The sequence below is a fragment of the Embiotoca jacksoni genome, unplaced genomic scaffold (assembly GCF_022577435.1).
Source record: "Embiotoca jacksoni isolate LCO1_2020_lvr unplaced genomic scaffold, fEmbJac1.0.p SCAF_55, whole genome shotgun sequence".
NCBI classification, from domain to species: domain Eukaryota; kingdom Metazoa; phylum Chordata; class Actinopteri; family Embiotocidae; genus Embiotoca; species Embiotoca jacksoni.
This window is the reverse complement of record NW_027185409.1, coordinates 1,729,415-1,751,914: the sequence shown is the minus strand read 5'-3', so window position 1 is coordinate 1,751,914 and position 22,500 is coordinate 1,729,415. Positions and strand designations below refer to the sequence as shown.

Sequence of the window (22,500 nt, the reverse complement as noted above, 5' to 3'; positions counted from 1 at the left end):
TTTCCTGTTGTGATTGAAGTCGAGTTAAACCTGTTTCCTGTTGCACGTCCACCACAGAAGAAGCTTTTAGACGCTTCGGTTTGAAAAGACAAACTCAAGAGTTCAGTTAGAAACGTCTGTTACAGACGCTCTGTATGAAATGTAGGTTACCTCGGCAACGACAACAGAAGCTGTAAAATCATCTTGACTCTCTGTGGAAGAAAAAATAAAAAAGATTCTCTTTGTAGACTCAGTTTGGTGTGAAGTCTTTTAACCCTTAAATGTCCTCATGAAGAAGTAAAAGTACTTTTACAAACACTAAAACGTGAGAACAAGTCCAATAACGTAGTTTGTATACTTTTTGTGGGTTTTCTGTGCTGCTGGATTCCATTCAAACAGGAAAACTTTGAATTTATGAAATGTAAACAAACAGTTGGATGCTTATTCTCTGTTTTACAGTGTGAACTTCAACTCTGATTTATTTCTAGAATCACAGCAGAGATACTGTCTGCTGACTTCAGGGAGGTTTACTGCAGCTTGGAGGACTCTCGTGGAAATACTGCAAATATCTGGTAGAAATTCTGCAAAAAATACTACAAATATGTTATAAAAATACTGTAAATATCTGGTAAAAAATACTACAAATATCTGGTAGAAATTCTGCAAAAAATACTACAAATATGTTATAAAAATACTGTAAATATCTGGTAAAAAATACTACAAATATCTGGTAGAAATGTGTAGAAAACACGAGATGGATAGATGAACATAGTTGGACTCAGACTTCCATCCACTAGGCGGCGGTAGTGGTCCCGAAAGCTTCTTGCTTGCCGCCATTTAAACAAAAAAGAAGACGCTTGGAAGCGCTAAACTGTACGCTGCTGTGATTGGTTGTAAAGTATCCACTGCTCTGATTGGATATTTTCCTGTCAATCAGGTGGTCAGTAGTGCAAAGTTGAACCCGCCCACAAACTAACGACCAAACACGGTGTCCCTCCCGCTGATCCAATCCAGCACCGGAGCTAAAGTAACTCGCCTCCACGTGTTTGTCCCTCCCGCTGATCCAATCCAGCACCGGAGCCAAAGTAACTCGCCTCCACGTGTTTGTCCCTCCCGGCTCTCCGTAGTGGCGGTTTATTGGCTTCGAGGCGGATCACAAAACAAAACATTTTTTGGATCAACTTTCAGATATTAATCGATATTTCTGGGTGCGGACGACACGTTTAAAACGCCCCGAAGACTTCCGGAGAAGTTTGGTGTAGTTTGGTGTTGTTTTGAGGCCGTTCGGTAACTTTTAAACCCGGTGAGGCTGATGTTGTTGTCAGTTGACTTGTTAGCTAGTTAGCGTTAACGAACCGTTAGTTTAACCGGTTAAACTAACCAACAGCTTCATTAACATCAGCTGCTGCTTGTAAGGGAATATGAACATTGAATATTTATAATAAGTGAGGAAGTTGTCGGTGTTTAAAAAGTTAAATTCAGATGTTAACGGGAATATTTTATACAATCCGGATGTAAACCTCCTTAAAATGTCTTTTAAAGTATTAAAACGTGTTAAATTTCACTTGTAGAGATCCTGAATATCTTTTCCAACCTGCTGGAGTCACTAATATCTAACATTTTACTTATTAAACGATTTAAAAGTTCGATTTTTTTAATCTGAAGAAATCCTTAGTGTTTTATTGATGCAGACCTCTGACGTCATAGAAAATCGACATAATGAGGTTATTTCATGTTTTTTTTTGGTGTTCTCCAGCTGTTGCCATGGAGGAGGTGACTCGCCTGGTGTCCACCGGAGACTCTGTGAAGATCTGGGATGCGGTTTCCATGGCGCCGCTGGAGCAGTTCAATCCGCACAGCAGCAGCAGCCCCGTCGCTCAGGCCTGCTGGAGCTCCAACAGTATCCTGCAGGTTCTGGTTCTGGTTCACAGGTTCTGGTTCTGGGTCGCAGGTTCTGGTTCACTTTCTGTTTTGTTCTTCCAGTTAGTACCGAGGCACCAATCAGAGAGCAGACAGGTGATCAGCTGATTGAATGTTTACGTGGTGAGACTCAGAACAACATTTTAATTCTCTGAACAGTCAGATGATTAAATAATAAATGAGACACCTGAGAACCCCCACCTGAGTCTGTTGCCGTGGAAACTGCAGGTTGATTAGTTGACAGCCTTGACGTCCTCTCAGACCAGTACCTGGTGAGCGCCAGCAGCAGCGGAGACAAACTGGTGGTGTCCAGCCTCAAGTCGTCTCCGGTCCCGGTGGTGGAGCTGGCCGACGGGGTGAGTCCGCGGTTCTGTTCAGGTCAGAACCGCTCCGGGTCTCCGTCTGTCCCGCTTGGGTTCTATTCTATGTGTTATGATGAGTGACGGTTGTTTACCTGCAGAGACAACAGACCCGCGTGTGTCTCAGCTCGTCCTCTCAGTTCCTGGTCAGCGGAGGTTTGGACCGCTGCGTCCACATCTGGGACCTGAAGACCAAGAGGCTGCACCGCTCAATGAAGGTGACGGGACGGACCTCTGAGACCCCGTGAGGATGGGACGGTCCTCGTCCTCTGAGACCCACACTGACGTTCTGCTGGTGTCCGTCTGTCCTCAGGACCACCGGGAGGAGGTGACCTGCGTCTCCTTCAACTCCACCGACAGCTCCGTGGCCTCCGGCTCCTCCAGCGGAGACCTCGTCCTCCACAGTCTGACCACCAACCTGTCCAGCAAGGCCTTCGGACACGGCAGCAGCCAGGTGAGACCTCACCTGTTGTACCATCTTCATCATCTTCATCCTCAACACACCTGTTGTACCATCTTCATCATGAACCTGTCAGAGTCAGGAGCTCCTCCTCTGACTCCTCCTCCGTGTTCTGTGTGTCCAGCCCATCCATGACCTCCGTCTGTCGGTGGTGAAGCGCTCCCTGCTGGGCAGCGTGTCTGACAGCGGTTCTGTGGTTCTGTGGGACTCCAACACCCAGAAGGAGCTTCACGCGTTCGATGGCGCCCACAAGGCGCCGGGCTGCGGCCTCGCCTTCTCCCCGACCAGCGACCTGCTGGTGGTCAGCGTCGGGCTCGACAAGAAGATCATCTGCTACGACACGGCTAGCAAGATGTGAGATCACAAGATGAATTAAATCTGTTTCGTTGAATTTAGTTAAATGTTCCTGTTTGTCCAGAAAAAAAATTAATTGTGTGTGTGTGTGTGTGTGTGTGTGTGCATGTGTGTGTGTGTGTGTGTGCGCGTGCAGCGTGCTGAAGTCCATCCGGGTCGACAGTCCTCTGACCGCGGTGGACTTCACTCCGGACGGCACCGGTCTGGTGGTCGGGTCCACTCAGGGGAAGATCTACCAGTACGACCTGAGGAACTCTAGCGCCCCCAGCAGGATCACCGTGGCCCACAAAACCTCAGTGACCTGCCTGCGCTTCCAGAGCAGCACCGGCAGGAACAAGGTACCAGTGGGCCGAGCCGGACCACCAGCTGATTGACAGCCTATCGGATCAATAGTTAGCTGTGAGCAGGGTCGGTGAAGGTCTTCCTTTCTCCCTCCTCAGTCCAGCAAACTCGGCTCCACCAAGACCTCCAGCACCAAGAGGTCCTCCACCAAGCTGTCCAGCAGCCAGCCAGACCCCGCCCCCAGCACCGGCCCCGCCCCCAGCACTGGCCACGCCCCCACCCTCCACAGGCAGCTCAGCAGCTCAGGTAGGCTCCTGTCATTGGTCGCTGTGAACATGTGACCTCACATTATCTGCTGGAATAGACACCGAACAGGTGTGAATATGAAAGCAGTGCATTCTGGGATGTTTGTAGCCTGCGCGTTGCTAAGCTAACGCGTGACTTCCTGAGGTTTAACTGTCGGGGTTGTCCTGTATTCGATCCTCACTCATTGCCGTGTTTGTCCAGCAGGGGGCGACGCAGAGGTGATGATCCGGGAGACTGAAGGCCAGCAAGGGGCGGAGCCACCTCCTGCCGCAGAGAAGTTTACCAGCGTTGGACGAAACAGTCTGGACATCTTCTCTCCGGCTCGAGAAGGTCAGACGTCCTGATTGGCTGAAAGCCGAGGCTGCGTTCACTGCCTCTGTAAAACTGTACTTCAGAGTTCAGAGAACTGGAATCTGGTTTCACTCCGGGTTAACAGACAGATGTTTTTACTGCAGCTGTAGCTCCGCCCACCTGAACCTTCAGCTGATTCACTGCTGACGACATCTAATCTAGTTTAATTTAGTTTTATTTAGAAAATTCAAACATGAGAGGGATCAAAATGTGGGCAGTGGTTTTGATCTGCTCCCTGTCCACTGTCTCACCTGTCTCACCTGTCCACTGTCTGGTCCAGAGTCCAGGACCCAGGGGACGACCACAGATGCCCCGTTTGGACGGACACCAGGTAAACAGGAAGTCACCTGTCAGTCTTTGCTGCGGTGTTGCTGGTCCTTCACTAACTGATGCTGTTTCCATAGTTACCAGTTTGGAAATGGCGTCCAGAGACGGGGAGGGACAGCAGCCGATGGGACGTGCCAGTCTGGACATGTTCTCCCCGGTCCGAGAAGGTCAGAGGGGCTGCTGGTTTCTACTGGTTTCTATTGGTGTCACTTTTCGTGGTCGTTGTCATGGAGACGGGAATGGTTGTGTGTCAGACTCATACTCAGGTGCCAACTCCCAGCGGAGGACCCCCTTGGGGACGCCCCTGGTGGGCTCGGCAGGCAGCTCCTACAGCCCGCTGTCCTGCTTCCAGTCCCCCCTGCCAATCAGAGAGGAGGAGCCAATCACAGCTGCAGCTGCCGAACCATGTGACTCCAGAAAGGTGATGTTTGCCCCGCGATCATTAAAGGACCAGTACGTTAAATAAGAATCTCATCACAAGGACCTGCTCACAAAGTGATCCATAAATCAGGGAATCGATCTGAACTGTCTGTAAATACACAAGTAAACAAAGTGTGTGTGTGTGTGTGTGTGTGTGTGTGTGTGTGTTTGTTGGGTTTGTGTGAGAGCCGTCAGTCACACAGCGTTACGAACATACCATTTAACTCCTCCAACAGTCCGACAAGACCAGCGGTGCCGAGGGTCAGAACCCGCCCACCACCGCCCAGGGGACCAATCACAGCCAGCCGGCCCCGCCCTTCTTCACTCCAGAGCTCAGCCTCCAGAGAGCCAATGGGATTCAAGCTCAGCTGAGCTACGACTCACCTGTCCCTGGAGCTCCGCCCACCACCACAGCAGGTAGAGCAAAATAAGTTCACTGTCTGCAGTAACAGTCGGACAACAGAGTGTTTGTAATAATGGTCAGCGTTGTTTGGCGCTCTGGACAAACAGGAAGTGATGTCACCGGCTGTGTCCCTGCAGGTGCAGCTCTGTCGGCGGCCGTGTCCTCGTCTCTGTCCCAGAACATTGCAGACGTAGTCGGACACGGAGCCGCCGCTCCGCTCACCTCCCTGCAGATCCACTTCATCCAGAACATGATCCACGAGACGCTGGAGGACTTCAGGTGTGTCCCTGACCTTTGACCCCGCTGGACAGATGTGACGTTCAGGCTCCCTCCTGTTTGAAAACGGCACACAGATAAATAGTCAGAGAGACAGAAGAGTTGATGAAAATAAAAAGGTCAAAGATGAAGTGATAGACAGGCGGCAGAGATGTCTCACTCCGACTCACATCTCCTGGTTCAAAATGTATTTTGAGTCCAGTTGTGGATTGGGGAAGGGGGGGGGGGGGGGGGGGGGGGGAGTCAGACCTGAGTTCACAGATCCTGATGTTTGTTGTTGTTGTTCTTCTCTTCAGGAATTCCTGTCACCAAGACATCATCAACCTGCAGGTGGAGATGGTGCGACAGTTCTACATCCAGCTGGTACGAACACGGCCTCATCTCTCCTTCCTGCTTTTATTCTGAAGGCTCATCTCTCCTTCCTGCTTTTATTCTGAAGGCTCATCTCTCCTTCCTGCTTTTATTGTGAAGGCTCATCTCTCCTTCCTGCTTTTATTCTGAAGGCTCATCTCTCCTTCCTGCTTTTATTCTGAAGGCTCATCTCTCCTTCCTGCTTTTATTCTGAAGGCTCATCTCTCCTTCCTGCTTTTATTCTGAAGGCTCATCTGTTGACCTCTCAGTGACCTGCAGGGGGCGCTAAACCATGACATCAGTAAAGCGGTGTAATCAGCTGTTTGTTTTTTAGTGTTCGAGCTCAACAACACTGACAGGAAACACAGAGGTCCTTCAAAATAAAGCATGTTACCGTCAAGGTCAGATGACGCCACGCTCCCTGTGTTGTGATGTCATCACTGTGCTGCCGTGTGTTCCAGGTGGAGATCCACGGTCTGATCGAGAAGCACTCGGTGAACGACTCTCTGGTGGAGGAGATCGAGAAGCTGCGGGAGGAGAACCGCCGGCTGAAGTCCAACTACTGACCCGAGGAGCGTGAGACTGTCGCGCCCTGAGTCCAGCCTCGCAGGCAGCAGCAGGCTCCTCCCACCCGCTGCCTGACAACCTGAACACCTGAGAAACACCTGCAGGGCCTCCAGACTGCTTCTGTGTGTTTTAGACGAACTGACGATGTTTCACTCGGAGTCAAAGATGAAACATCTGGAAACTTATTTAAGACAGATTTCATGTGACTTCCTGTCAAGAGTTTCAACTTCCTGTGTGCCTGTAATCATGTGACCAAGAGTCATGTAAAGATCAATAAAAGAAACAACAAAGAACCGTAACAGATGAAGAGAGAAACAAACATTCGATCAGTCCACACCTGAAGGACGTGGACAGTCACGCATGTTTACTTCACTGACCGTCTGGAAACATGGACGTCATCAAGACACCTGTTTCCTCCCGCGCTGTCAATCAATCTCTTTACATTCACTTCATATCTCAACATATGGAGCTGATATCTCCAAATATTGATTGAGTATCTCAAGATATTGATTTAATATCTAAAAATAAGGACTCAAAATGATAATTCAATATCTAAAATAAATGAATAAGTAACTTAAAATAATGACTTAATATTCCAAAATAAAGCCTTCTTATCTAAAACAACAGATTTATTTCTTAAAAATGATGTCTTAGTACCTCAAAATAATGAATTGCTTTTTAAACAGGAAGTTTTAATCGTTTTGAACTCAAGCAAAACAAATGTTACCGTCTCTGCTGTTGTGCGCATGCGTCAACAGTTGTTTTGGTCCGTTTTGGGGGTTGTACATCTCGGTGTGTGCGACTCTTTGGTTGTTTACCAGGTAGCCGCTGAACTCCGAGCTCACTTTTAAAAGTTCAAAATATTTAAACACTTTTAACGTCCGTTATCATAAATGTACAGTTCAGTGTTTGACTGACAGACACGAACTGACGTAAGTTTAGCCGACGTGCTGACGTCACTTCTCCAGGTGCACTTTGATCAGGAGCCGCAGAGCAGAGGTTCACCAACCATGTAAACAGCTGTCGGTAACCGGATCATTTACGGTTTAACACCGTTGACAGCAGCTGTGTTCTCCAGCCGAAGCGTTTGGTCGGTTAGTGATTTAATAATTTTACTTTATCTTCGACCGGAAACCTAAACTTGTTGGTACGTCAGGTAGAACAGAGTTAGCTTCCGGTTAGCTCTGTTTACGGTTCGTTTTAATTTATTTACCCATGAAAATAGTCGATCATTTTATTTACTTCAAAACAGCCGCGAATCAAACTCAGCAGGAAAACTAACGAAACTTCAGTTTATTTTTAGTTTGTTTATTCAAAATGAACGTTAAAATACAGACCACAAAGTTCTCTAAAGTTCTCTTACATTCTCTAAAGTTCTCTAAAGTTCTTTAACGTTCTCTAAAGTTCTCTAACGTTCTGGTGTTCTGTGTCATTCAGCTCTTCGGTCCTCTGGGACGATGACAAACCCTCTGAGGGCGGAAGTGGTTCGACTCTACAAGAACGTGAGTGTTATTGATCAGCTGACAGGAAATGATTTAACTCATTCATAAAGAATTCAATAAAGCAGGATGATCAGTCCGATGTTTCAGAGACACGGACAGGAAATAATAATTAAACACAGAAAATAAATTCTAAAATGAAAGTTTCACCTGTTAAAGACCGACTTTGAGGAGACATGTTTGAAAAGAATTTATTCAGGTTGTGATGTGTTCAGGGAACATCTGTAAACTGTAACCACAGATAATAACCTGGGTTCCACGCTGCCCTCTGAGCTGTAAGAAAACTAAAGGTTTGAACTGTATAAAAACAGATTTTCTAAAACTGTCACAAGTGCAGGTCGAACCGACCAATCAGACAGCAGCTTAGTCAGCAGGTAACTCCTCCTCCTCCTCCTGCCCCCCTCCACAGCTACTCCACCTCGGCCGGGAGTACCCCAAAGGTGGCGACTACTTCAGGGACCGTCTGCGAGCGGCGTTTGCCAAGAACCGTTCGGTGGAGGACCCGCAGCAGATCCGAGCACTCATCACTCGAGGGGAGTTCGTGGCCCGAGAGCTGGAGGCGCTGTACTACCTGAGGAAGTACCGGGCCATGAAGAAACGCTACTACGAGGACTGACGCCCCCCACAGACAGCCGCAGGAACTGCACGAGAAAAACACGGTGACTATTTATTCCAAACGAGACGAGCAGATTTGAGGTTTCTTCGGTTTCTTCGGATCAATAAAAGTATAAAAAACAAAGCAAAAATTTAAACGACTCGAGTCTTGAAGTAACGTCAGGAAACGAGCGGTGGGCGGGGTCAGAGCATCAAGGGGGCGGGGTCAGAGCGTTGGGGGGGCGAGGGCATCTCTGTCGGACAGGTCAGCTCGGCAGATCGGACAGGTGTTGTTGTCCTGGGGTCGATTACACACACACACACAGAGAAAGAGAGAGGAGGTCTCACTCTGATGAAAATTTACTGGACTGAAAAGAGGCGACGAGTTCAGTGACTTCATCATGACGAACGTCCGTCGCTTCTCTTCAGCCCGACTGATCTGTGATCAATAACTCTGATCGGTTACCTTCAGCCAGCGGTCGATGCACTGGACGTGGTAGTCATGGAAACAGGGCAGCATCCTCAGCTTCTCTCCGTCGGTGTAGTCGCAGAAACAGATCTGACACCTGGAGGAGCAGAACAGAGAGGATGAGTGTGTGCGGTCCAGATGTGTGTGTGTGTGTGTGTGTGTGGTCCAGATGTGTGTGTGTGTGGTCCAGATGTGTGTGTGCGGTCCAGATGTGTGACTCACTGCGTGTTCCCGGAGCTGGCAGCGTGGTACAACTTGACGGGGAACCTCTGGATCTCCCTGCGACTCATCTTCCGGGACACGACGGCTCCTTGACGCTCCTCCAGCTCCAGCAGCGCCTGCAGGACGACTCAGCACAAACACTTCCTGTTTGTCCTCTGGTCACCTGACTCAAGTCTGAGCCCTGATTGGTTCACACGGCTAGTAATCAATAATCAATCAGTGTCTGATTTTTATTTTATTTTTTTTTACTTCCTTCTAACGGTTTTATTTTGAAAAGCTTCTGGTATTTAAGTTACTGCAAAATGTAAAGTGTGATGAAGAAAGGACCTCCTCCTCCTCCTCCTCCTCCTCCTCCTCCCTCCCCTTCCTCACCTCGTAGTCGTTCCCCTGCACGTCTGAAAAGTCCGGCCCTGCGTTCCTCCTCTGGCCCCGCCCACGGTGCCTGTGCTGACCAATCAGATCTGAGAAGACAGAGCATCAGTCAGAGAGAACGGATCGATCAGAACCGATCAGCTGATCCATCAGATCAATAGATTTCTGTCCGACTTTGACTGACATCATTTAATGTAAACAATCATCTGTTTCTATCGTCTCCAACATTTATAAAAACGAGCTCGAATGAATTACGTGATCAGTGTTCCTGTTAGCATTGTGCTAAACAGGAAGTTAGCCGTCTAAAATGCTCAGTATGAATTTAGGAGTGTTTGCGGACGCACCGTCTTCGAAGGCCACCAGAGGAGAGACGGCGGCGAGGACCTGCGACATCCAGCTGGGCTGCACGCAGGGATACAGCTGCAGAGACAGGTCACATGACATCAGTACGGCCAATCACAGCCGGGCACAGAGCCGCACGCTTCCTGTCCTCGGTGCCACTCACCCTGCCGTGTCCCGGGAGAAGATGAGGCTGCTGTCGTCTGTGTGGCTCCGCCTCCTCTCGGTCGAACTGGGCCTGAGGACGGACGGACAGACAGACAGACAGACAGACAGATGAGCATCTCAGGTGTTCCATTCGGGTCTTCGGGTGAAGTCCGTCTCTACCTGCAGGCTTCGGGCCAGCGCCGCGTCTTTGTCCATCTGGAAGCAGCGGAACGCCGCCTCCTCGTCGTCACTGATGACGATCTGCTCCGCTGGAGACAAACAGAGACACTATCAGAACCTCCGACCGTCCGTCTGTCTGCGTCCTCCTGGTCCGTCTGTCTGCGTCCTCCTGGTCTCCTACCTGAAGACGTGTTTCCGTGTCCTCCGTCCAACCACCTCCTCTCCTCCGCAGTGAGGAAGGACAGCGAGTTGGAGACGGACGCTGCTGCTGATGAAGGAGGTGAATCCGTCCCCTGAGTCCATCTCTCCCGCAGGACGGTCACCGGTATGAGGTCGGAGGAGGACGAGGATGAGGAGGAAAAGGAGGAGGAGGAGGGTGTGGCTGAAGGCGGAGCCTCAAACCAGCTGCCCAGAGGTCCCAGAGTCCTCAGAGAGGACGCAGGAACGAAGCCGCCGCTCGTCTCCGCCAGACGCCTCCTCTTGGATTCATGTGGAAAAGCTGTTTCGGTCCCGGCGGGTCGGTCCGGTCTGGCAGACAACTGAGGACAGAAGACACACGGTCAGTCAGCCGTGAGGACACAAGGACGAAGACACAAGGACGGAGACTCACGGGCCTGGCAGCGCCCTCTGGGATGCGGCCCCGTCTCCTCCGCTTGCCGAGCAGCGGGCTGCAAACAGAACCAACAAGACAGTTCGGGTCAAACGGAACCAACAAGACAGTTCGGGTCAAACGGAACCAACAAGACAGTTCGGGTCAAACGGAACCAACAAGACAGTTCGGGTCAAACAGAACCAACAAGACAGTTCGGGTCAAACAGAACCAACAAGACAGTTCGGGTCAAACGGAACCAAATGAATATCATTGTTTAAGATTGCAGCTTTCTGATTGGATCTGACCGGAGGACGGTACCTGGGGGTTTCTGGGACGATGGCGGACAGGTCGTGGTAGAGGATGTCCGCGGGGTCCAGGAGACAGGCCCGGTTCAGACTCCCGGGACTGTCCGGTTCGGAGGAACAGGGACCGGGTGACGAACTTTCTTCCATGACCTCCTTCCTGCAGATCCTGGTCCAGAGTCACAGCGGGATCAGGTCCGGACTCATTCAGACCCTAAACAAGTAGAACCTGGATCCACCAGAACCAGGACCAGTTCCACACAGGCAGGCAAACAGCTGACGGTGTTTAACCTGAAAATAAAGTTTCATTTAACTTCAGCTGAACTGAAGCGGCTCGTCAGACCTGTTAGCTCCGTTAGCACACCGGCAGCTAAAGTAGCTGCTAACAGACAGACAAACACGACGACAGAAACCCGTAAACTCCGTTCAACTTGTCTTCTACTAACTGTGACGACACTATAAGGTGACATCAGACAGCTCTTACCGGGATGTAACGCTCCTTTTATTCGGTGATAACGAAATGAAACGAGCAGCGCCGTAGTCACAACAGGAAGCTTACTTCAAAATATGTGTGGTCATTTCCGGTGTTAGCCCGAAAACTACCGAAGAGTTTACATTGGACTTACGTTTTTAAGTTTTAATTATCGATTACGCTCAATAATTACACCGATTTGAAAAAAAAAGTACATAGATTTGATATTAAAAAAAAATGTTTTGGAAAATCGTAAACATTAGAGGCTTGTGCGGTTGGAGTTGCAGCTATGAACCTTCACCAACAGGGGGCAGACAACCACTCCACATGTCGTCTACCGGAGCAGGAACCAGAGAAGAAGAAATCTCCCGCCCCATCCGCTGTTCTTTTTTTAAACCAAGGCGGGACGCTTCATTTCGTTCACTTCGGTCCGTGTTGTTGCTCAGACGTCGTTAGACTGAACAAGTCGCCGCAGAAATGGTGAGGACTAAAGCCGACAGTGTTCCTGCGTCATACAGAAAAGGTACAGTAACAAATTACCGTCATTTGTTAGGAATTAAGCCTTTAAAATGCGGTTTATATGAGAACGCGGTGCGTCTGTCATGGAGTCTGGCGGGCCGGCAGCACAAAGTCAAACAAAGCGGTTAAAAGCGTGGTTTCGTCCCAGGAAGTGGTCCTCACCTGCATTTAATGTACTTCTAACAACCGAACTTTAAAGGGGGCCGTTTCTTAAAGTGTGGTGTTGACTCCCAACAACAGCCTCCCGCCAACACGGAGGCTGGTCCGGTTGCTCGGTTCGTCCGGAGCAGCCGCGGAGGTTTTGATAAACCGTTTAAAGTCGTATTCTTTCATTATTAAATGAAATGTAAACTCCGTTTTCGGACCCCTCTGACCAGGAGTCTCTGTACCCGACCTTTCCTCAAATTATTGCTCATCTTTCCGCAAACTGGCGCCAGTTTTGAGCGCCTCAGTGCGGCTTTGTGCGACGGTCGCACCGAAGTCCATTGAAGAGTCACGTAATTTTACTAGTTCCTGCTTATCGTAAAATACACGCGTATAACAGGACATACCGGACGATATTTTCTCAACCCACACCATAGTTAGGTAAATACGGCCCACAGTTGACCCCTCTGTTCAGCACTGGAACTGCTAAAAAACTGTTTATTCTTGTTTCAGGTGTTCTTGCTTAAAGAGCCGTTTTAAATGGCCGCGGACGGCAGAGACACCGGATCACGTTCAGGGAGCTCAAAGCCCCTTTAAAGGGGCTCACTGGACTCCCTGGTTTCTGTGTTTTATACCGGGCTGTTCTGGGTCGGTTCCGTGTCTGCTGCTGCATCCTGTTCCTTGTTTTTGTTGTTTCATCACCTGTCAATCAAAAGGCTGTTCATTTGTCTTCTGCAGCTGTTGCAGCTTCTGCACCCCGGAAGTCTCTGGGCTCCAATTCAGCCAACACATCCTCCTCCTTCGGCAGCCAGTGCTCCACACCTGGTCTGTGCTGGTTTCAACACACACAACACACACACACACACAACACACACAACACACAACACACAACACACACACAACACACAACACACAACACACACACAACACACACAACACACAACACACAACACACACACAACACACAACACACAACACACAACACACAACACACAACACACAACACACACACAACACACAACACACACACAACACACAACACACACACAACACACAACACACAACACACAACACACACACAACACACAACACACACACAACACACACACACGATGGGACTGATTATGGTGTTGTGGTGTTTTTTTCTTCAATTTCACAGCAAAAAGCAAATACGCCGGCGGGAACCCGGTGTGTCCTCGTCCCACTCCGACCTGGCAGAAGGGCATCGGGGACTTCTTCGGCGGGCCGCCCAGGAAGCCAGAGAAGGAGAACCAGAAGCCCAGAGAGGTGGAGGATGACGAGGAGGCTGGAGGCAGCGGGGTGTCGAAGGCCAGCAGGAAGTATGTGACTTTATTTTTTGTCCAGCTGTTACAGGAATCAGAACTTCAAATTAAAGCAGCAAACTTCTTTAAACGTTTTAAGTTGATCAGCTGATCAAATGTTCTGATAATCAATCGTAGAAACATTTTTTTCTTTCAGTCCGTTTTAAAATCTTCTTTACAAATTTAGAAAATCATGTTCAGATGAATCATTAGTGTTTTAAAATCCTGTCGAGCTGCAGCGAGTCGATTAAACAGAAAATGAACAGCTGTGACGATCTTTATTTTTTTTAAGGAAACATTTAAAATATTTCCAAAGTCTCAGATGTGAAAGTTTTTCTGCTTTTCTTCGTCACTGATGACAGGAAGTAGAACGTCTTTGGATTTTAAACGGCTGAAGTCCTGTCAGATGTTTCTGATCTAATAATCAGAATGATAATAATAACGCTGCTGATAATAAATCAATAATAAATGTATCAGTAGTTTCATGTTTCCTGCTGCCGGTTTTGTTTCGGTCATGATTATTTTCACTTCTGTTAAAAAACTAAAAGGAAAAGTTTCCCCCTGAAATATGCAGAAGATGTAAAAGTATCTGAAGTTAATTCAAGTTGACTGAATGCAGCCAGCGTTCATTTTATTAGGAACACCTGCTTTAATTTATCCACCGTTTAAAAGATCGATTGATCATCGAATGTCTTCAAGAGGCTCCGATCGATCAGCTGATAATCGATCGATTGTTTTGAGTCGAGTTTCAAATGTGAAACTTTGTTTGACTCATCGGTTGATTTAATGATCAGCAGCAACATGTGATGATGATGATGATGATGAACTAAATGAAACTGTTCCCTGTCTGCAGATCTCGACCGCTGCCGGCTGAGGAAGAGGAGGATGAAGAGTGAATCTGTTGGTGTTGCTGCTTCGTCTCCGTTTTGATGTAAAATCTGTAAATAAAACCCGAGTTCACTTTGTACAGTTCAATAAACTCTTTTAATGTTTTAAACTGCCGAGTCTGACGTGTTTCAATCAGCTGCATGAACAAGTGAAGAAAATAAGAGATGACGGACTGAAAATCAATCGATCGATCAGCTGAGATACATAATGATCATAAAAAAACCAAATGTTTTACATCCTTTCATAGTTGTTTTTTATTATTTTGACATTTTAGGTTATCCAGTTTTACAAAATGATTTAAAAAAAACTGAAAATATGAAAAAAGCAAAAATGTTTTCTTACTGTATTTTTGCTTCAGAGTAAATTATTTTTCACTTTTTGTTTCATAAACCGGTTTTTATTTTCACTGCCTGAAAGTTAAGAGATAAAAATTCAAAAATGTTTAAGCTAAAACTTTGAGATACAAAGTTAAGTTTTTATTTTTTATAATTTGGGGCAAAACATCCAAATCCTTTGAACTCATAATTGAATAAATCTGATTTCTTAAATTTGACTCCAAGTCAATATTTGTGTAGCTCACCGGGATGTCCCGGAGCTTAAATCAGGTTGACCTCGTGTTTGCGGGGGCGGGGTTTACTTGGATCACTCAACGGTATGACACGGTAACGACCTTTAACTCGGTTTACTCAACGAGTTAAACTAACTTGGTTACGTGTTGAGCTTCCCGCTTCACCGACAGGTCCAAAGGTAAAAATAGAGCTACGGTTTGTCGTCTACGGAAACCCGCGCAGTCAAAAAGCACTACCGGAGCGAGCCAACAGAAACCAGCTTCAGCTGTTTTCAGCTTCTCTGAAGTTTGCGGCACCGACAGAAGCGGCACCGGCGGCCGGTTAACGGGAGCATGGTCCGTTAGTTTCGCCTCTGCCCGGCTAACCCCGCCCCGCTGCCTCAGTCTGACGGCGGGCTTGTGTTCCGTGCCGCCGTCTCTCGGGTTAGTGACGTTAAACCGGGTTAAACAGCAGCTGTGATGGTTTGAGCCGTCGGAGGATGTCGGACCACGGCGGGTTCCGGTGGACGGTGGTCGTCCTCACCTGTCAACACAAAGACAGCGTGTACTCCTTTCAGAGAGGTGAGGACCATCTCCGCATTAGACGATCTTTGACCTTCTGCAGTTACACCGAGCAGCCTGAAGGAGTCGCTCAGGGACAGAATGAGAATTTAATAACATCTGTTAAATATAAAGAAAGTTCCTTTAAACAGTTAAAGTGACTAAAACACAGAAATAATGTGTGTGTGTCTCAGAGCTCGAGTCGCGGCAGCAGCGTGGCGCTATCTCTCCGGGTGCGCTGGTTTTGACGGTGCGGGACCGCCAGGAGCCGCTGGGCAGCGGGGGGGCGACGCTGAACGCGCTGCTGGTCGCCGCCGAACACCTGAGCAGCCGAGCCGGACACACGGTGAGGATCTCTGAGGATGGCCACTCCGACGGTTTCTCAAAGTCTTAAAGTGTAGTTCCACTGAGGGGCCACCAGGGGCTGGCTTCCAGTCGACTCCCATTCTGTTGGTTAGCTCCGCCCCCTCTCCTGGTTCAGCTGACCGATCTTCTTCTCTGATCTGTTGTCTGAAGGTGGTGACGGCCGACGTCCTGGATGAAGCTCACATCCTCATCCTGCACACGGTGAGTCCAGCAGCGGCGGTGCCGCTCGGTCCGGTCCGGTCCGCTCGGTCCGGTCCGGTCCGCTCGGTCCGGTCCGCTCCGGGTTCCCGCCTGACGGTTGGTTTCCTGTCTGCAGGGTCGAGACTTCCCCTGGAGCTCCTGCAGCCGGGCCTTCTGCTGGCTGCCCCGACAGGAACCCGACCAGAAGGTGGAGGCGCCGGTCTGCTGCCTGGACCTGCTGCTGGACTGCCTCGGGAACCAGGTCCGGCTCGGAGGGATGAGGGACACTGCAGGGGGTTCTGCTGGGACCGCTTCAGCTCACTGCGTTCTGTTTTTAACACGTTTAGATCTGTCCTGGTTCTCCGCCGGGGGTCTGGGTCTGCAGCACCGACACCATCTTCAGCGTCCCGCCGGAGTTCGGTTAGTCAGAACTTCTTTAAAGTACCATAAAGTACTTCTTTAAAGTACATAAAGTACTTCTTTAAAGTACATAAAGTATTTCTTTACAGTACATAAAGTACTTCTTTAAAGTACTTGTGTGTATGTGTGTCAGTGTTGTCCTGGGACGGGTTCTCAGGTGTTCGTGTTGTGGCGTTGCCAGGCGACGTCTCCTTTGCAGCCAATCACGGCGTCTACCTGTCCGACCAACAGGTGCTCACTTTATTTAAACACGTCTGTTTGTAGTTTCTCTGTTTTGATTTTATTATTATTGTTTTATTATAATATATAATATATAATAATAATAATAATAATAATAATAATAATAATAATAAACATATTGAATGATGTTTTCAGGGTGGAGTCAGAGACATCCTCTACAGGGGAACCCAGCTTCAGATCCAACAGGCAGTGATGCATGATGGGAAAGTTCCACTGGTGGGTGCAACTCACATTCTGACTTCCTGTTCCAACACTGAGACATCTAAAGTCCAACGTGTCCGTCTCAGGTCTCCGGTCCCGTCTTCTTCAGCCGGTCCGTCTCAGAGAAGTTACTGCAGACGCACGTCACTCCTCCTCTGGACGGCTGCACCTACCTGGGCCTGGACTCTGGAGCTCCGCCCCTCCAGGTACCTGTCCTCTGTCCGTCTCACTGATCGTCTGGGAGGAAGGTGTCTCTCTTCCCGTCCTCAGGCGTCTCTCTTCCCGTCCTGAGGCGTCTCTCTTCCCGTCCTGAGGCGTCTCTCTTCCCGTCCTCAGGCGTCTCTCTTCCCGTCCTCAGGTGTCTCTCTTCCCGTCCTGAGGCGTCTCTCTTCCCGTCCTCAGGCGTCTCTCTTCCCGTCCTCAGGCGTCTCTCTTCCCGTCCTCAGGCGTCTCTCTTCCCGTCCTCAGGTGTCTCTCTTCCCGTCCTGAGGCGTCTCTCTTCCCGTCCTCAGGTGTCTCTCTTCCCGTCCTGAGGCGTCTCTCTTCCCATCCTCAGGTGTCTCTCTTCCTGGACGTACTGAAGTGTCTCTGCTCAGACGTGTCTCAGGACCAGTTTGTGATGGAGGACAGAGACGGCTGCAGTTCATCGGTCGGACCACAGGGGGCGTCTGTGAGGAGCAGCAGGATGGAGCTGTGGAGGATCCTGAGAGGAGCAGAGCTCAGCCTGGGTCAGCATCCGTCTCCGTCTCCGTCTCCTCCGTCTGTTATGTCATAAATATGTCTTAAATAAATCTGCTCTCGTCCTCCCAGTCTACGTCCCCGGCGGTTGCTATGACTACCTGACTCTGTCTGGGAAGCCACATGTCGACCGGCTGACGCGTGATTGGACGGAGAGAAACACCCTGTCTCACATCCAGGTGACCCGTCTCCGTCCTTCGTCCTCAGCATCATCTTCACGTCTTCCAATGTTGAACACCTCCTGACTTCCTGTTTCCCGTCAGAGGGAGAGCGGCGTGAGCGAAGGAGGTCGGGTGATCAACAGCGTCCTGGAGGGAGATGTTGCCGTGGCGACGGGGGCGGTGGTGCAGCACTGCCACCTGCAGGTCAGGAGAAATTCTACAGTCAGAGTCTCGAGTAACGACTGACTTCGGTACCGGCGTCCTGACCGTCCGTCCGTCCACAGGGACCCCTGGACGTCCCCCCCCGGCTGTCTGCTGTCGGGTCTCCAGATGTCCTTGTCAGCCTGCGTCAGGCAGCTGGCGCTCAGCGGCGACATCATCATCCAGGGACATCGCATCGAGCTGGGCGAGCTGAGGCTGGACGTCTACACGGCGGCGGGAGCGCTCGACGACCTGCAGGTCTACTGAGACGGTTGTCATGGAGACGGCTCACTCCGTCCACTGAACGAGTCCCGAAACAAAGTTTTATTTTCACACACGTTTAGTTCATCGTTTTATTATTCATTATTTGATTTTATTATTTGCTCCTCAGGTCTGCTCTGATGACAGTAACTCCTCCTTCCTCAACCAGACATGGAGCCTCTTCTTCAGCCGAACAGGAATACAGTCAGTTCACATTTTATAAACTTCAAGAGAAGATGAAGATGAAGATGAAGATGAAGGAGGTCGTGAGAGGAAATCAAATTAACAGCAGTAATAAGAGCACTAATATCATCCTCCTCTCCTCCTCTCCCCTCCTCTCCCCTCCTCTCCCCTCCTCTCCCCTCCTCTCCTCCTCTCCCCTCCCCTCCCCTCCCCTCTCCTCTCCTCTCCTCTCCTCTCCTCTCCTCTCCTCTCCCCCTCCCCTCCTCTCCTCTCCTCTCCTCTCTCCTCTCTCCTCTCTCCTCTCCTCAGGCCTGAGGAGTTGTGGGTCCGAGGAGAACAGCGCTCCCTCCTGGCGGCACGGCTCTTCCCGGTCCTCCACCCCAGAGGAGGCGCTGTGGGTCCGGAGGGAGGTGTGGGCTGGCTGCTGGGGGGCCCCGGCTGCCTGCGGAGGTGGAGGGAGGCGTGGAGGCTCTCCCTGAAGGAGGTGCTGTCACTCACCCACCAGGAGGCGGAGCTCCAGCACAGAGAGGAGCTGCTGTTCCTGGCGGGGAGGAGGAGGGTGGCCGACGTCCTGAGGAGTCGCAAGGACGTCTGCCTGCTGCCTTGCTTCAGGGCTGCGGTGCTGGGAGGCCAGCAGGGGGCGCTGCTGGAGGCGTTGGACAGCAGTGAGTCTGCGCCTGTTAGCTTCCCATGCTAACTGTTAGCTTCCTATCTGAAAATGATACGAAATATTCTGTTTTTTTCAGTCGCAGCAGGGAGCATGGAGCAGGGGGCGGAGCCTGGAGCACAGCTGGGCGTGGCCGCTCGCTGTCTCTCCTGCATCGCTGATGTGCTGGTGTGCATGGCGGGGGGGAGGGGGGGTCTGAGGAGCGGACCGGCTGCCAACGAGGCCTGGAGCTCCGCCTACATCCTGTTGGAGGAGGGTGACCTGAGGGGCGGAGTCAAGGCCCTCGCCGCACAGAGGCAGCTCTGGCTGAGCAGGTGAGGTTCAAGCTGCAGGTGTCACTCAGTGACATCACAGAAGTGTAATGGTTACTGCCCCCTACAGGCCGGACCTGCTGGTGCGGGCGGCAAGGCACTACGAGGGCGCCGGACAGGTGCTGCTTAGGCAGGCGGTGATGTCATCACAGAGGTTCATTTCCATTGGGCAGGGGGAAGTCCCGCCCCTGGAGGAGTGGCAGGAAGTGGAGTGTCCAGCCAGACTTGACTTGGCAGGTGAGACAACTTACATTTTATTATGTGTTTTGAAATGTGTTGTTTTTAATTGTGACATTTTCTTTTTCTTTTATTGATTTTTATATTTAATCTGCGACGACTCCTCTGGTGACACAGGAACATATGATACGAACATACATGTGATGCTGATTTTACCTGCTGAGGCTCCGCCCACTCTGTAAACACTTCCTGTGACTGTGGTCTTTGTGTTTCAGGCGGCTGGAGCGACACTCCACCAATCGCCTTCGAGCACGGCGGCTCAGTGACCAACGTCGCAGTGAAGGTCGACGGGAGGCGTCCCATTGGTGCTAGGGCTCGTCGCGTCACGCAGCCCCGCCTCCTGCTGGTCAGCTACACAGGTGGGCGGGACAGCGAGGTTTCCACGGAGACGGTGTGTGACAGCCTGGATGACCTGAAGGACTACTGTCAGCCTCACGCCCCCGGTAGGAACTGTTCACTGGTTTAGTGATGTAAACAGGAAGTGGGAGGGCTGATGTTTCTGTGTGTGTGTGTGTGTGTGTGTGTGTGTGTGTGTGTGTGTGTGTGTGTGTGTGTCTGCAGGAGCCCTGCTGAAGGCGGTGTGTGTGTGCAGCAGCCTGGTGTCTCTGTCATCCCAGCATCCTCTGGGGCATCAGCTGATGGAGAGGTGGGGAGGAGGGGTGGAGCTCCACAGCTGGTCAGAGCTGCCCACCGGATCTGGACTGGGTGAGTTCTGATCGACACGTGTTCTAACACGGAACCAACACGGAACCAACATATGTACCAACACGGGTCTGTTTGATCCGTTCTTGTCCTGCAGGTACCAGCAGTATCCTGGCGGGGGCGCTGCTGGCTGCCGTGTACAGATGTACCGGCCGAACCTACGACACAGACTCCCTGATCCATGCGGTCTTGTACCTGGAGCAGGTTCTTACCACAGGTCGGTTGTCATGGTGACCCTTAGTGATTCACATCTACTTTAAATAGTTCCTCATCATCCTCCTCCTCCTCCTCCTCTTCCTTCTTCTTCTTCTTCTTCTTCTTCTTCCATCCCCTCCTGCTGCAGGTGGAGGCTGGCAGGATCAGGTGGGAGGTCTGGTGGGCGGAGTTAAGGTTGGTCGTTCCCGAGCGTCGCTGCCCCTGCAGGTGGAGGTGGAGCGCCTCCGTCCTCCAGCCGACTTCCTGGTCTCCCTGGACCAGCACCTCCTGCTGGTCTACACCGGCAAGACTCGGCTGGCTCGGAACCTGCTGCAGGTCGGTACCAGTAGGACTCATGATGGGGGTGATGATGATGGTGGTGATGAAGATGGTGATGAAGATGGTGGTCTTGTCTGCAGGATGTAGTTCGCAGCTGGTACAGCCGTCTGCCCTCGATGGTGCAGAACGCTCAGCAGCTGGTGTTGAACTCAGAGGAGAGCGCCAGGGCGTGTTCAGACGGTGAGACGCAGCAGAACTGATCAATAATCAGGAATTAATACTCATCAATAATCAGTTATCAGTAATCAATACTGCTGAGTCACAGAAACAAACACCTGATGTTCCTCCGTCAGGTCCTTCATTTCCCAGAATGCTGTGGGTTAACCCACCTGTCCCCCTGCAGGTAGTCTGTGCGGACTGGGTCGGTGTTTGGACCGCTCGTGGCAGCAGAAGAAGCTGATGGCGCCGGGCTGCGAGCCGGCCGCGGTCAGAACCATGATGGCGGCGCTGCGGCCGCTGGTCCTGGGTCAGAGCCTGGCCGGGGCCGGGGGCGGCGGCTTCCTGTACCTGCTGACCCGCCAGCCGCTGCAGAGGGAGGCGGTGCTTCAGGTCCTCCACAGCACGCCGGTAAGAACCGAGATGGGCCGGGGTCAAAGGTCAACTCCACTTCTGGAACACTGTCGTGTTAACACTGGTGATACCTGCTGCGTTACCGTGGTGATACCTGCTGCGTTACCGTGGTGATACCTGCTGTGTTTCAGGGTCTGGGAGATTTCAGCGTCCACTCGGTGCAGCTGGACGAGGACGGGATCACCGTCCGACCGCCGGCCTCTGACCAGAACCAGAACCAGAACCGCACCTGAAGATCATTTTTTCTTCCGTTTACTGATGAATGTGAACGGAGAGTTCTGATTGGACGAAGCGTTAACGTGTCATTCAAGAGTTAAAACCAATGAAACGTGTCCAGAGAGGTTTGATATGAAACCAGTCTATATGTGTATGAAGGGACTCAAACAGTAAATAATAAATCTGGTATAAATGAGTCAGTGAAGAACAAACAGTCACACGCTGATTTTCATGTATAGAAATAAAAAACAAACATGAGCTTTATTGACAGAATCTTTAAACATCCAACAAAACGTCTAAAACACGTCAAGTCTCGTCCAGTAAAACATAAAACACAAACTTCAGACTGCTGCAGGAAACTAAAAGTCTGGATCTGAAGTCATCCATCGAGCCTAAAGCCTCAGACCAAAACAAAGATGGCCGACGGGCCTCCTCTTCCTCCTGGTGACATCATTTACCACCAGTGTGTGTGCAGTAGAAACTGGGGGGGTGGAGCCACGGAGCTGAGGCCCCGCCCCTCCGGCCGCCTCACTTGCCAGCGACCACAGACAACTGGTCTCTGATGCGTCCCAGTCCGTCCAGCATGGTGTCCAGAGACTCCCTGCTCAGCTCCACCGTCACCGTGGAAACCGACTCGCCGCCCACAGACGCACACGGATCCTCCACCTGAAAACACGCCACATACATGACGTCATTCTGACAGACCAGGAGGTCACCTGACCTCAGAGACCAGGATGTACATGTTGGTTCACACCTTGAGCTGAACCAGGCAGGTCGGGACCGACATC

The 22,500-nt window shown here is 50.6% G+C and overlaps 7 protein-coding genes across 11 annotated transcripts in view; 5 read left to right on the top strand and 2 right to left on the bottom strand.

Annotated features, from left to right (window-relative positions):
• sycp3 (synaptonemal complex protein 3) overlaps nt 1-182 on the top strand; it is a 4,224-nt gene extending 4,042 nt beyond the window's left edge. For both annotated transcript variants that reach the window (XM_069172773.1, XM_069172772.1), the window contains exon 8: nt 1-182. This exon is cut by the window's left edge and continues 210 nt beyond it. The gene's annotated coding sequence lies outside the window, so the exon portion shown is untranslated.
• Nucleotides 183-1,083: 901 nt separating this feature from the next.
• nedd1 (NEDD1 gamma-tubulin ring complex targeting factor) lies at nt 1,084-7,170 on the top strand. 2 transcript variants are annotated; one of them, XM_069172758.1, is made up of 16 exons: nt 1,084-1,282; nt 1,736-1,879; nt 2,161-2,255; nt 2,360-2,476; nt 2,572-2,712; nt 2,843-3,072; nt 3,209-3,410; nt 3,513-3,660; nt 3,865-3,990; nt 4,292-4,342; nt 4,416-4,505; nt 4,593-4,759; nt 4,995-5,175; nt 5,299-5,440; nt 5,734-5,800; nt 6,250-7,170. In XM_069172758.1, the coding sequence occupies exons 2-16, from the start codon at nt 1,744-1,746 to the stop codon at nt 6,352-6,354; spliced, it is 1,998 nt and encodes a 665-aa protein (XP_069028859.1). In that variant the 5' UTR covers nt 1,084-1,282; nt 1,736-1,743; the 3' UTR covers nt 6,355-7,170. The 2 variants fall into 2 exon arrangements, with proteins under 2 accessions (XP_069028859.1, XP_069028858.1); XM_069172757.1 differs by having other exon boundaries at nt 3,862-3,990.
• A 37-nt stretch (nt 7,171-7,207) lies between these two features.
• lyrm5b (LYR motif containing 5b) lies at nt 7,208-8,600 on the top strand. Of its 2 annotated transcripts, XM_069172760.1 has the most exons (3): nt 7,208-7,449; nt 7,793-7,857; nt 8,264-8,600. In XM_069172760.1, the coding sequence occupies exons 2-3, from the start codon at nt 7,813-7,815 to the stop codon at nt 8,468-8,470; spliced, it is 252 nt and encodes an 83-aa protein (XP_069028861.1). In that variant the 5' UTR covers nt 7,208-7,449; nt 7,793-7,812; the 3' UTR covers nt 8,471-8,600. The 2 variants fall into 2 exon arrangements, with proteins under 2 accessions (XP_069028861.1, XP_069028862.1); XM_069172761.1 differs by lacking the exon at nt 7,208-7,449 and having other exon boundaries at nt 7,476-7,857.
• Nucleotides 8,029-11,645, bottom strand: LOC138212402 (uncharacterized). Of its 2 annotated transcripts, XM_069172759.1 has the most exons (11): nt 11,556-11,644; nt 11,088-11,362; nt 10,788-10,845; nt 10,359-10,716; nt 10,178-10,266; nt 10,017-10,088; nt 9,856-9,931; nt 9,512-9,600; nt 9,140-9,255; nt 8,915-9,014; nt 8,029-8,746 (listed from the first exon to the last, which is right to left on the bottom strand). In XM_069172759.1, the coding sequence occupies exons 2-11, from the start codon at nt 11,219-11,221 to the stop codon at nt 8,675-8,677; spliced, it is 1,164 nt and encodes a 387-aa protein (XP_069028860.1). In that variant the 5' UTR covers nt 11,222-11,362; nt 11,556-11,644; the 3' UTR covers nt 8,029-8,674. The 2 variants fall into 2 exon arrangements, 1 of the variants encoding a protein (XP_069028860.1); XR_011179442.1 differs by lacking the exon at nt 8,029-8,746 and having other exon boundaries at nt 8,924-9,014; nt 9,140-9,266; nt 11,556-11,645.
• A 308-nt stretch (nt 11,646-11,953) lies between these two features.
• pclaf (PCNA clamp associated factor) lies at nt 11,954-14,525 on the top strand. Its single transcript, XM_069172756.1, has 4 exons — nt 11,954-12,066; nt 12,945-13,031; nt 13,366-13,546; nt 14,382-14,525. The coding sequence occupies exons 1-4, from the start codon at nt 12,021-12,023 to the stop codon at nt 14,422-14,424; spliced, it is 357 nt and encodes a 118-aa protein (XP_069028857.1). The 5' UTR covers nt 11,954-12,020; the 3' UTR covers nt 14,425-14,525.
• A 533-nt stretch (nt 14,526-15,058) lies between these two features.
• Nucleotides 15,059-21,924, top strand: LOC138212428 (L-fucose kinase). Its single transcript, XM_069172796.1, is given in 24 exon segments — nt 15,059-15,545; nt 15,719-15,870; nt 16,041-16,091; nt 16,207-16,332; nt 16,418-16,490; nt 16,624-16,721; nt 16,866-16,946; nt 17,018-17,137; nt 17,488-17,659; nt 17,742-17,848; nt 17,933-18,034; nt 18,115-18,129; nt 18,131-18,289; nt 18,423-18,496; nt 18,785-19,140; nt 19,222-19,456; nt 19,524-19,690; nt 19,906-20,133; nt 20,252-20,395; nt 20,490-20,609; nt 20,736-20,923; nt 21,007-21,106; nt 21,270-21,493; nt 21,628-21,924. Coding segments are annotated over 24 exon segments (3,276 nt in total). The 5' UTR covers nt 15,059-15,463; the 3' UTR covers nt 21,730-21,924.
• A 14-nt stretch (nt 21,925-21,938) lies between these two features.
• commd9 (COMM domain containing 9) overlaps nt 21,939-22,500 on the bottom strand; it is a 3,328-nt gene continuing 2,766 nt past the window's right edge. Inside the window, exons 5-6 of the mRNA XM_069172797.1 lie at nt 22,467-22,500; nt 21,939-22,378 (exon numbers count right to left, since the gene is read on the bottom strand). The exon at nt 22,467-22,500 is cut by the window's right edge and continues 70 nt beyond it. Coding sequence (XP_069028898.1) covers nt 22,241-22,378; nt 22,467-22,500 — 172 coding nt within the window. The 3' untranslated portion in view covers nt 21,939-22,240. The remainder of the gene's footprint in view (nt 22,379-22,466) is intronic.

Excerpts from the sequence above, each read along its gene's own strand:
- nedd1 (XM_069172757.1), top strand. The coding sequence starts at position 1,744 with ATGGAGGAGGTGACTCGCCTGGTGTCCACCGGAGACTCTGTGAAGATC. Across the intron at positions 3,661-3,861 it reads CAGGCAGCTCAGCAGCTCAG|CAGGGGGCGACGCAGAGGTG; the intron begins GTAGGCTCCTGT and ends GTGTTTGTCCAG. Across the intron at positions 5,441-5,733 it reads GAGACGCTGGAGGACTTCAG|GAATTCCTGTCACCAAGACA; the intron begins GTGTGTCCCTGA and ends TCTTCTCTTCAG.
- lyrm5b (XM_069172760.1), top strand. The coding sequence starts at position 7,813 with ATGACAAACCCTCTGAGGGCGGAAGTGGTTCGACTCTACAAGAAC. Across the intron at positions 7,858-8,263 it reads TGGTTCGACTCTACAAGAAC|CTACTCCACCTCGGCCGGGA; the intron begins GTGAGTGTTATT and ends CCCCCTCCACAG.
- LOC138212402 (XM_069172759.1), bottom strand. The coding sequence starts at position 11,221 with ATGGAAGAAAGTTCGTCACCCGGTCCCTGTTCCTCCGAACCGGACAGT. Across the intron at positions 10,089-10,177 it reads CGCTGGCCCGAAGCCTGCAG|GCCCAGTTCGACCGAGAGGA; the intron begins GTAGAGACGGAC and ends GTCCGTCCTCAG. Across the intron at positions 9,256-9,511 it reads TGCAGGGGAACGACTACGAG|GCGCTGCTGGAGCTGGAGGA; the intron begins GTGAGGAAGGGG and ends GTCGTCCTGCAG.
- pclaf (XM_069172756.1), top strand. The coding sequence starts at position 12,021 with ATGGTGAGGACTAAAGCCGACAGTGTTCCTGCGTCATACAGAAAAG. Across the intron at positions 12,067-12,944 it reads TCCTGCGTCATACAGAAAAG|CTGTTGCAGCTTCTGCACCC; the intron begins GTACAGTAACAA and ends TGTCTTCTGCAG. Across the intron at positions 13,032-13,365 it reads CAGCCAGTGCTCCACACCTG|CAAAAAGCAAATACGCCGGC; the intron begins GTCTGTGCTGGT and ends TCAATTTCACAG.